The sequence below is a fragment of the Phalangium opilio genome, unplaced genomic scaffold (genome assembly GCF_054372755.1).
Source record: "Phalangium opilio isolate 3A_F unplaced genomic scaffold, DU_Popi_V2 ptg000082l_1, whole genome shotgun sequence".
Taxonomy (NCBI): domain Eukaryota; kingdom Metazoa; phylum Arthropoda; class Arachnida; order Opiliones; family Phalangiidae; genus Phalangium; species Phalangium opilio.
In genome coordinates, this window is record NW_028324189.1 from 17,783,351 (window position 1) to 17,795,488 (window position 12,138).

The 12,138-nt window shown below is 37.7% G+C and overlaps 1 protein-coding gene across 1 annotated transcript; it reads right to left on the reverse strand.

Annotated features, from left to right (window-relative positions):
- Nucleotides 1–1,574: 1,574 nt before the first annotated feature.
- LOC149653511 (uncharacterized) lies at nt 1,575–4,370 on the reverse strand. Its single transcript, XM_089847004.1, has 3 exons — nt 3,599–4,370; nt 3,046–3,529; nt 1,575–2,934 (listed from the first exon to the last, which is right to left on the reverse strand). Exons 1-3 carry the CDS (start codon nt 4,368–4,370, stop codon nt 1,575–1,577), a joined length of 2,616 nt encoding a protein of 871 aa, XP_089703130.1.
- Between the last annotated feature and the right edge of the window lie 7,768 nt (nt 4,371–12,138).

Consider the following 12,138-nt stretch of genomic DNA (forward strand, 5'->3'; position numbering starts at 1 on the left):
TTATCCATTACCAATCTGTATTGAAGACTGATTTTCAAAAAATATGATTAAGGATAATTGATTTTGTCGTCTACTTAAAACAAAGCAACAACCTTTCTTTGATGTAGTTTCTCTACACTGTTGGTACATTTTACTGTTCCGAAGTGATTACACGTAATCTTTAAAGTACGACCGTTGACAGTGCTAAAGTTAATACGCTAAATCTGTAAACAGAAAACATGAAGCGCCTGCAAAATAGTAAAGGGTGGTGACGTTTCAAATGTATGATGAGTTCTAACCAAGAAACTCTGTAGTACGGAGCAGAAATTCCTTATTAGTAGCCACAAAAGAAGTCAAGCATTTAGACGATAGAGGTTAAATGTATAAATTCACGCATCACCCTAATTTTGTATCCGCTATTAAAAGAACTCCTCCTTTTGAAAAGATCGCTTGCTCTTTTTAAACAGTAGAATATTTCAAATATTCAATATTGATTCCTCAACACTTACTCCCTTCTAAAAAATTAATTTCGTGATAAAATATTTTCGGAAAATCTAATTTTAAATCGTGTTTTAAACAATAAAAAACACAACATTTTATTTGAAACTAAAGTTTTTGCCAACCCTGGCAAGGACCCTTTCTTACGCCTCCTGATTTTTGTGGTCCGTTGGTCTAGGGGGTATGATACTTGCACAGGGTGCGAGTGGTACAAGGTTCAAATCCCGGAGGGTCCCGTCTCACAGCTTCATCTTATAATTTTAGGAGTTTTTTTGATTTTCGTGTTTTTCTTCTCAATACCTTTTCGTGGTCTGTTGGTCTAAATGTATGATACTCGCTTTGGTTTCAAGTGGTCCTTGGTTCTAGTTCCACACGGACAAGTACTTACACCTTGAAATTCTAAATTTAAGGAACTCTTGCTCTTTTTAAACAGTCAGTAGCATATTTCACATATTCTGTATTGATCGCTTAACACGCACTCCCTTCAAAATAATTAATATCATAAAATAATTTCGGAAAATCTAATTTGTTCTTGAAAAAGCTCAGATATGCTATTTTTCAATTAATTTGGAGGGAATAAATCGATTAACAATAAAATAAGTTAATTGAATTAAATTGTGATTAAGGAATAAATTAATATAAATAAAGAAAAATCGCAATATCGGATCTTCAGTCAATTGATAAACGTTACTCTCATCGTTTGTTTTTTTTTGTCTAGGTCCAAACCAAGACCATTTTGTTTAATCAAGCAGGCTGTGAAAATAAGCGCCTTGCGCTAGCGGGAGTAGTGGCTTAAATGGAAGAGAGGGTGCAGCCAGTATAGTGCAATTCAAGATGGCGGCCACTCAAGGTCGAGGAGTCGGGTTTTCCCGATCGCCTCTCTTTACCTGTCAATATTTGATTGATTGTATAGGCTTATAACAAAAGATGCTTTTGTTGGAATAAAGACCATAATATAAAGTGAAAATTATTATTGACAAATTTATTTTAAACGTAATAAAACTAATTGCAATTAACATACACAAAAAATGTCTGCAGACAAAACCCCAAATTAATTAAAAATACAAAAATTATATATACAAATTAATTTTACAAATTTACTTAAGATACCCGTAAGGGGTTGTGGTGTAATCTGGGAAAACTCTTACTTTATCAACGACGGCTTGATATGTTTTAGTTTGATCAATGGTAATTAAAGTGTGATTAGGTAAACGTCGGATTTGGGGGCCAATCGGTACTTGTACAGAGTTCATTTCTGGTTTACCATCGTTGTTTACACCTAACAACTTTTTCATTATATCGAAATTTACGTGGTTCTCAGTAGACGAATTTAAATAAAATCCTTTAACTTTAATTATGTTAGAGATCTTTTCTGTTGCGGGGTCGTAAATATTCATCGAATAATTTTTCGCACCAGCGCTTCCAAACTCACAAATATAGGCGTCTTTGCCGTATGGTTCTAACTCATTCTTTAACTCACCAAGATAATCTCCTGTAGGAAGTATAGGGACTCCATCTGGTGAGAGGTAGATAAGGCTGTCCGTATCCATATAAAAACATAGGTCTCCCACCATCTCAAGATGTTTTAAAAGATGAAGGCGTGCCATAGTCGTAGTACAGCACGCTATAACTACGTTTGTATGCTTGTGAGCTATCTCGTTTTCCGCAATATCTGTTGATTTGACTAGAATAGTATCATCGTTTAATGTCAATAGACTTTTAACCTCTTTGTCTGGGTTAAGAAGTAACTCGTATAGAGCTTTTGCGTCTTTTATTATATCTGTTGAGGTGTGTCTCGTGTTTTGTCCAAACTTCCCCCAAAAAGAGTTCAACATTAGCTTGCTCAGGCATCTCAACCCCTCGTTCTTTTCAATTTTATCTATATCTAAATCTATCCCCTCGACTTCTTTGTAGTTCCTGACGTACTTTTCTTTATCCTCTTGGGTGACGCGATCAGCAGGAAAACCGCTAGCCAGAGTTTTATACTCCAGAAAGGCGTTTACATAGTCTTTAAAAAGACCACCTTGTTTGGTCTCGGGATCGTATTGTGTTATTTTGTAGGACCAGGCTTCATACATCCGCGTGATTTTGTATCCTCGCTCCACGGCGTATCTTAGTTCATCTGTTACCCAGGTACCTCTCAGTTCTCTCTGATCAGGTGTGTGGGTGCAGTCACCTTGAAATTGAGTTTTGCAACAGGTGTAGCATAGAGGGAATGTTAACTTCCCATTTATCCTCGCAGGTAAAACAGGATGTATCAGGTTTTGAGCCGGAAGAACGTCACATTTGAGGAGTCCATCAAAAGAGAAGATATCGGGAAAATTACCTAAAATTATTTGAGGATGACCAATGGGAATTTTTCCCGTTTTGTTGACGAAAGGGTACAGGCTAGTGAAATCCACGTAGTGCATTTTTTCTGTACCCGTTGTTTTATGGTAGAGCTTGTTAGCGCAACACCTGCCTCCAAAGAAGGCGTCGCGAGGGTTCAGTCTTTTGGATGTTTTAACGCGGATGTCGTTCCGTTTTAAAAATTCATTAATTTCGGGGTTATTTGTTTTGTCTTGTTGCCATTCACATTCCCATTTGACATTGACTGCGTGTCCGAGGGCCTCTAGTTTGCTAATTTTCTTCTCCGCTCTCGTGTATCTTATGTTTAACGTTTCAGTAGGGTCACCATGTAACATCTTGTTTCTATTGATGGGAAAGTGTATTTTGCATCCATGATAATAGCATCCCATATATTCGAACACTTCTTTGTTGATTGAACAAAAACCGTCTACCTTTAGGGTTTGGATTTTAACCTCTTTGCCCCTAAAAGAAGATTGAATAGGAATATTTCTCTCGTGAGAGGTCCATTCAAGCCATTCAATGGCGCCTAAAGATTGATTTTCACCACGTCTGTAGTAGTTTGTTGGGATGATGCTAATGGTGTTCGATTTAAGATAATTTTTCCTGAAAACGTAAGAACAAACGCCAGGTAGGGTGACTGATCCGCAATTAAATGAGTCTACGCTCGTAACTTTGAGTAGGAGGGACCGAAAAGTTAAACATCCTAAAAATAGGAGTAGAGTGTCATTTTCGCAATAATAATAAAGCTCATTTAAAAAATTAAAGCCTTTACCCTTACAGACTTCCCAAGTGTGCCATTTCATAAAGGCGTCCAAGTTTTTCCTTGTAAAGTACTGACAACCATATGCTTCTGTAGGTGGTAAAGTATTTTCTAACACGTAGTTAGTCTCCTCCTGTCTATCAATATCAAACTCGTGATCCACTACGTTGAAAAGGAAATGAGGAAAGTACCCTTTAGCAGCATTAGGGAGGCCGAAAGTAGCTGGAAACTTAGATAAAGCGACGGGAATAAAATTGTATGAGTCAAGGAATAATAGATTCGATAGCTTCATTTCTAAAATTCGAGTTCCGATAATTTTCAATGATTCAGGTACAAATTTCTCGTCCCTATTAATTATTTCCCTAATTAATAGCTGGTTGTCATAATTGCTGCCAAAATGGGATAATACAATAACCTTCTTTACGTCGAATAAGCTGACTAAATAATCTAGGAATAAAGCTATGGGTTTTCCACCAGTGAAACGTTGTTTGCGAGGTTCAAATTGGTTGCATCTGACGCAATTAAAATCTAGGGATTGTTCTTCTATACAGTCTTCGCAAACAGAGATACTGACGCACAAGATGGCTTGATGTTCATACGCCCCCAGCTTCTCTTGACATATTTTCGTCTGTATACATTCCACATCAAAGAAAACATACATTAGTTCAGGGATATTACGACGAGGTTTTTTCGAGGGGATAACGCTGGGGTTTTTGTCCTTTATCACTTGAATGTAGCATAAATGATCGCTGGGTTGATGTTTTCCACATACTTGACAAAACATTTCTCCACAAGTATGGTTAGTCTTGCGGTTTACGAAATCTATTGTTTTAAAACAATTTTTACAAAGGTAGAGCCTCTCACAAAGAGGTTTTTTGTTACCAGTTGGAACCAAGTGACTGTTATAACAGTCGTCACCCCAGAATTTTCGCAAACATGACCCACATGTTTTTTCATGGCCATGACAAATAGTGGGACGCATACATTTAAAGCACCAGTCGTTGCATTAATGAGATTGAATACGCAAGTAGGGAGTGAGACACTTCTCGCAAAAGTACTCGTGACTAAACAATGGATTTAAATTTGTAATAACGTTGTAGTGATTATTTTCGTTAAGTAGAAAGAGACGTGGTCTGGTGTCTGTAGGGTCATTTTCGCCTAATATTAAAATGGGTACCCTATTTTCGAATTTATATACAAAGATAGAGTAAGCCGATAAATATAGTTTAAATTTCTGGAACGAATCGGTTGTCCCGCATTCGTCTAAGGTGACTCCCGCCTTACAAAATAGCTCTAAAGCGGCTATTTTTTGCATTTTGTTGTGAGGACCTGGTCTGGCTACTGCGATGTAATGGGTTTCGGCCTCTTTGTTGTTTTTGTTGTTCATGTAGTCACGATGCGAAATAGCTACACAAAGACTTCGGGCCAAGCAGAGATTATCGGTACTTGTAATCCGACGTATTCCACGCCTATCTTTAGAGAAAATATTGAAGGGTTTAAGATGACGACGTTTAAATCTGCCATACCCTTCAGGAATTCTCACTATATGGAATATTATTTTTACAGGTCCTTGAAAAAAATGCTCAATTTCATCGTCATAAAGCAATTCGGCTAGTTGGTCAAAGAGAGTAGAGGGATCTACTTGGTCTAGTCTTTTAAAGGATATTCTAATTCAGACCTGCAATTTATACCTAAGCTTCTCAATGTTATTTGGACATAATCTATTGCTCTGTACTCATTTAACACGTGCTCTGTAATACTACTTATACTGTCAACGGGATCGTCAGTGATGTTTAGAACTAATTCTCTACCGTACATATTAAATTGTTCATAGAATTTTTCGCTCTGTTCCAAGATTTCGCAATAAGGGACATCCTCAATAGGCGAAGGGGGCAGCCGCCACCCCATTGGTCGTACGCATCGGCCGCGGCTTCTTCCGAGTCCACGAGAGACTCCTGTTCACTGGGTAGGTAGTCGGAGAAGTTCAGAGATAGGTACTCAAAAGGGTCGTTTTGTTGACATTCCTGATTCAAAAATGCCGCCATCTCTATATCGTAGTGGATTGTTGAAATCTGCGATTAAGGATTCTTCCTGGTTAGTGGGTAGTAATTCATTCCGGCGTCTTTCTATGCGATCGGTGTAAGAAATATTTAGAGGTCTAGGAATTAAGTTACTTAAGTGGTTTAGTTGGTCAATTGTATGGCAGTCTTCCGGTGTTCTAGGGACGGTTCTCATGTATTCAATGACATCAAGGAATGTCTGAATTATATTTAAACCTCCATTCATAATAAAAGTGGGTAAACTTGAGGGTACATTGGCAGGGTCGATGTGTAAATAGGCACATAGGAAAAAATAAAACTTGTATAGTACTGGTAGTGGCCAAGGCCTATTTACAGCTAATTCATCCAAATTCCAGCGAAGTGATTCGGGATTCATCTTGATGTTACGAGATCTAAAGTACGAATGCGATATTCTGATTTTTTCTCGCGTTATTTTATACTAAATTTCTCTAGGCTTATTAGCAGGGGGGATGGAAGGTTACCTAAGCTTCTATTGGCCAATGGTACGTTGACCTTCCGGACGTGTTTAAACACGTCTACTATTGTTTGTCAATCAACAATAGGTGACATAAGATTGACAGCCGAGTGATTTTAAAAGGTGGCAGATGGTAACAAAAGGATGAGCCATCAATAGATTTGGTAGTTCAACAAAAGGATTGTAACAAAAGAGATGATGCGTCATTCCATTAGCGGGGTTTTTACGACATTACGTGAAGATGTATTGTTAAGAAAATATTTCTTCGATCAATCAAATATTGACAGGTCTATTAATAGATAAATAGGTCAAGTTTACTATTGTATAATTTATTTACTCGTAAGTCGTTATGGAGTCAAGTACACAAAGGATGTCGAGAATTCGTCAGATCTTGGAGATTAATCCCCAAAAACTACTTATTGTATTATTTATTTTATTAATTTTGGGGGTACTGAAATTCCTTAATCTATGGTTTCAGAACTTTGACATAAAAATACGCCTACAGTCTAACAATGGAACAGTCAAGGACAATAGATATTTCGCAATAGCTACGTAAGAAATTTAGTATAAAAACCCCTTGACTCAATAGAGTAGAGTATCATTATTCGAGAAGATCTTAAACCTGCAAGATGGAAAATCAAGAAGCTCCCAAAAGGAAGATAGGTGTAACTAACGAACGTAAAATTAACGGGAGATTCCATATATCTAAAGAGTTGTTCTTAACAACTGGTTTTGTAAACGGAACCCTGGATCCTGAGGTTCGTCTATGCCGGAAACAATCTGTAAAAAGCTTCGCCATTTCTACGGAAACCTAGGAAAAGCTGATGCCGCGCTTACCTGTTTTAGCGGGCTGGACTGCCGCCCATGAAGCCAACAATTTTGAAATCGTTTTAAACGATACCCCCAATAAAAAGACAACAGTTGTGGAATACCATAACACATGCCACATTAAAGACTTAATAAAGGAGGACTCTATTGTTTTGACCAGTATGGAAACAGCAGCCCTGAACCGCATTTCAGGAGCTGTAAAGGAGCATCTCGTCAAGATAAATAACCATGCAATTGTGTTTACACACATGGCGGATATCATTATAGAATTTTATAATGATATTTATGACAATTTATACGGGGGACCCCGATCATATATCTTGCTTAGATGACCAACCTGAGAAATTCGACGCTGTGGTGGGGTACTTCACCAACTTTATAACGTCATACCAGGTCGTGACGAAATTCAACAATGTTCTTCAAGAAGAAAATCTTGAAAATTATTTTTATAATTATAATTTATTTTCTGTAATTTCGGATCAAATAACTTAATTAAAAACCCGTATGCATTTACTAACTCATTTTTAATTTTATTTGTATTTAACCTTTTTTTTATAAGTTTTATGTTTAAAATAAATTGAATTGAACCGAAAAACTGTTATATTTTCTAAATACATATCATACATTTTTAAGCTATCTTTTTTTCTTTTACTATTTAATCCTATGAAATTAGAGTTTAGAAAAAAAAACTAAACTTTGAAGGTAAAAATATAAGCTTAATTTAAATAAAGAGAAGTATATAAAGTCAAATCAGAATTTATTTTTTTTTTTAAATTTACAAGTTTTTTTTAAAAAAATTTACAAAAAAGAATTTTTTTTTTACATTTTTTTAGCCCCCTACCCCCGCCGCCTCAAGGCCGGCTGAGTATCTGCACTAGTGCCGAGAACCCTTGGAATAATATGTCATCCCAGTTCTCGAACACTAGTGCAGCAGCCGGCGGGACCTCCAGATACCTCACCCGGCGGTACAAGGCCAACTGCCCCAGCTCGAGGGTTACACTGAGGAAGAGAGAGAGAGTAAAATTAGTTATTACTTGTTAATATTATGTATAAGAAATGTATTTAGCTTACCGGAACCCTCGGCAGTTAAAGGCTAGGAGGCTGTTATAAAAATTATAAAATTTGGTTTAAAATTTTTTACGGAATAAAACCTTTTAAAAATACTTACTCATCAGGGATGAAGATCGAATGATTATAAATGACCTGCCGAACCTGATTCAGCAGGTCATTTAAATAATCAGCATCCCCAATGACCTCCGCAAGTACCGCCAGGTACAGCTGGACTTGGTAGACTAGGCTACGAATAAATAGAAATTATAACTTCGCGTTATATTACCCCAAAGATAAAAGGTTCACTTACAAGTCACTATTGACATTTAAGTCAGCCTCTCCCGGCCGAGGCATGGCTTGCCACGGATAGTATATGGCCGGGAGAGGTTGATAATAGTGTTGAGGTTCGGGCGTCGGTGGTGGGGTGGGCGGGAGTGACGGGCTAGTCGGTGGCGGTGATGGGCTGGGCGGCCGGCGCTGTGGGACCTCCGGGGTCCCGGAACTGGACGACCCCTGTGAGTCGGAAAACTCACAGGGGGAGTACGGGGTGTCTACACCATGCACATAACTTTGGTTATCAGTACAAGCTTCTTTAACCGTATTTACCATCTCGAAAAGTGACAGATCATGTTAAAGGCTTACAGAAGATACTATAGTGAAAGGCAAGATGATGTCAACGCGTTTGGGGTCTGGCCTACCCGCGTGAGCCGCGCTTTTACCCCCCGCGAGCCGTTTGGGGGGCGTCCGACCGCGTTTAGGGGGGTGGGGGTCGCGAACCACGCGCGCGCGTTTTAATTAATCGTGTTTAAGTATGAATGATAATTACAAATTTGTTTCATTCAAGTATTAGACATGATACCATTCACTACACCTGGAAACTTAATTATTTTTGGTCCTTCGGGGTCAGGTAAAAAAGTTTTATGTAAAAGAATAATAGAAAATAAGGATAAAATGTTTCAACCTAAAGTTGATTTAGTTGTTTGGCATTATAGTATATATCAGAATGGTTACGATGAAATAAAAGAAATGGGTGTAATTATGCGTCAAGGTTTACCCGACGTTACTATATACGATGGTACTCAAACAACATTAATCGTATTAGATGATCTCATGTTAGAAAATAAAAATAATATTTTATCAGAAATATTTACTACACAATCACATCATAGGAAATTATTCGTAATTACCCTTTTACAAAATATATTTGAAAAAAACTTGAGAACAGCTTCCTTAAACGCTCATTACATGATTCTTATGAAAACAGTAAGAGATCTTATGCAATTAGTGGCCCTTTCTAAACAATTAGCACCCAACAACTCTAAATTTACAGTAGAATGTTATTTGGACGCGACTGAAAAACCACATGGGTATTTACTTTGTGATTTAACCCAAAAATGTCATTCCCATTTAAGGTTTAGAACAAATATTTTACCGGGAGAACAAATCGTCATCTATACTCCCAAGAAGAAAACTATATAATTAAACAACATTTCCTAAATTCAATCATTCTTTACGATGTCACCACCAAGAAAGGTCAAGAAAACATCGTTGAATAAAAAGAAAAAAAGTTTAGCAGCTAAAAATATCAATTTAATAGCCGCTTTGGGGCAATTAAAAAAACCACAAAGATTAGCTATTCTTAAAAATTCTAATAGAGAAATTATTGATTCAATTAGCGAGTGTTGTCATAACGCTTTACAAGGCGCCATCAATTTGAAACCAGACGTTTATAATAAACTGTGTAAGCATAAGAAACATATTCGAAAAATCGCTTGCAAAAATACTCATTGGAAAGACAAAAGAGCTATTTTATCTAAACAAACCGGAAGTGGTTTTTTAGCGTCCTTTTTCCAGTAATTTCGAGCCTTTTAGGCGGATTATTTGCAAAATGAATAAACAGTTAGTTTACGCTAATAAAATGACCTTAGTGCCTTTGGAACAACAGCAACAACAACAACACGAACAAAGTCTTAACCCACCACCCCGTCAATTAATAGCAACAAACAATGATATTTCAAAAAACAATGCAGTGTTATCAGAGTTGGATAAAGAGATGAACCTAATTATCTCAAATCCCACTTTAGATGAAAGAACCAAATGGGTTTTTTACGAGGAAGCCTTGAAACGATACCAGAACATCTTGAAACCCCGCCCATCGAATAAACACGACACCTGGATTAATATGTTCATAGGCGTAGAGTTTCGTAAATGTTTGGTGGGGCCCGGCCCAACCAGCCTGGACCAATACATAGATAGCATCATGCATGATGCATGCATGTGATGTATATAAATTCCTAACGAATATTAAGTAATAAATTTATATATACTACCAGGGATAATTTTTTTTTAAGACAGAATGGGTAACAGGGTTATTCGTTTACGCGTCCAAGTCCACGACCCTTTTACCCGTGACGAAGGGGTATGAAAGAAGAGGCGGGTCTTATTTTCGTTATGGCGTTGTATGTATATCCGGGTACAATAAACGTCGTCTGCCCCTTCGTCTGCCAAGTTGGAATGGGCTCGGATTGTAATTTTTGAAAGAACATTGTTTTAAAACTGAAGTTACACAAGACATAGGGCTTGCAACTGAAAAAAAAACGGGGAAGACCCAAGAAAATTAAAAGTGAGTTAGTATTGAGTAAAAGTCTTCATAGATATTACAACACGAACAAGTTTTAACCAAACACTAAGCTCACAAAACTCCTGGCCATTCACTAAGCCTTGGTTAACCTCATCAAATTCGTTTACAAAATCATGATGATAGTAGACATGATTGGCTTAAGAAAGAATTAGCGAAAACTTTTCACCCTTAGAGATGTACTCCAAATCCAAAACACCGGCACCAAATTCACTACCTTCTTAATTGCTATTAAAAACAATTCCCGAATAATTTCCGGAGCATCGCTTTTAGACGGCTCCATTTTGAACCCCTGTGAAGACGCTTATCTGTACAACGCAAGTGGGGTCGTAGTCATAGCCACAGAGGTAAACAGGAATTACGTATTTTTGGCCCTCCTTGTCAGCAACGTCACCAATACGTAGTTTTAGTGAGCCAATAAGAAAATTGAATTTTTTGGTTACGTCTTGAAGGAAGGGGCTATATACTCGGCTATGAGTCGGACTGAAGTAAAGGCCAAACGTTGTGCATTCCGTCTTAAAAAAATAAATTTATCCCTGATACTACATTATATAGTATATTTATTAAGTATATCTATGTACTATGTTTTCCTCTAAAGATAATCTAGGTCGTTTTAAAACAAATTTATCCGTATTTGCGCATTAAAATGCGAATGTAAAAATCCTTACAAAAATTTCGAGACGACTTTAAAAACTCGGGAAATTCACCAACTTAAGTAACCATGAGAGTGACTTAACCCATAAGACTAATTTATACTTGTGCCTCGAAATTTTTTTAAAATTCTTTATCTACTCTATGGAGTTGGCCAGCGCCACGCCTTACCAGGGATACTAGATGTTTAAAGAGGGATGATCAGCTAGAGCCGTTTCACGTACGTTCAGACGAGACTGCGGCAGAGGGGTTTTCAACGGGGATCTATAACTTGCGCCGTCTTGCCCCATTGTTTGCGTTCCACCGGACCTAAGCCGTTCCACAGCGCGCCTATTTCACTCAGGTTTCGCATCCTCCCGAAATCATCCTTGATTTGGCATTGAATTGAAATAAAATCTAGAAGTCCGGCAGACTGTACTGCGCATGACACGCCGATAACTCTGTCGTAATTTCCGTCTCCCTTCGAATCCCTCTTGAAGCATCTAGTATCCCTGACCTTACATCCGTCGTACTATTCCAAAAGCGCATTATGCTTCACACATAAAGTACGTAAGTCCCACTTTTCTATAGCTTTGGCCATATATTTCATGACATTCCCGAAGTAAAAACTAAACAGACGAACAAAAAAGCTTTTAACCAATCATAAGTCCCCTAACCGTAGATAGCCTCTTTAATGCCAGACCAATCGGCGACGGCTATTACTATTTTCTTGCATGGGACCTCGACTCGACCTCGCCGGCGACATAACCGGGAAGCTTGAAAGGCAAATTTGAGGTATCGTTCGTTAGTCGTTATATTATATTCATCGTTTTAAAGCTTCAAGTTTCGAAAATTTTCCAGTCATTTAATA

Bases quoted from the DNA above. Each gene is read 5' to 3' on its own strand.
- LOC149653511 (XM_089847004.1), bottom strand. From the start codon at position 4,370: ATGTTTTGTCAAGTATGTGGAAAACATCAACCCAGCGATCATTTATGC. The intron at 3,530-3,598 runs GTAAAGGCTTTA...TCCTATTTTTAG, and splicing joins CACTTGGGAAGTCTGTAAGG to GATGTTTAACTTTTCGGTCC. The intron at 2,935-3,045 runs GCAACAAGACAA...CTTTGGAGGCAG, and splicing joins GTCAAATGGGAATGTGAATG to GTGTTGCGCTAACAAGCTCT.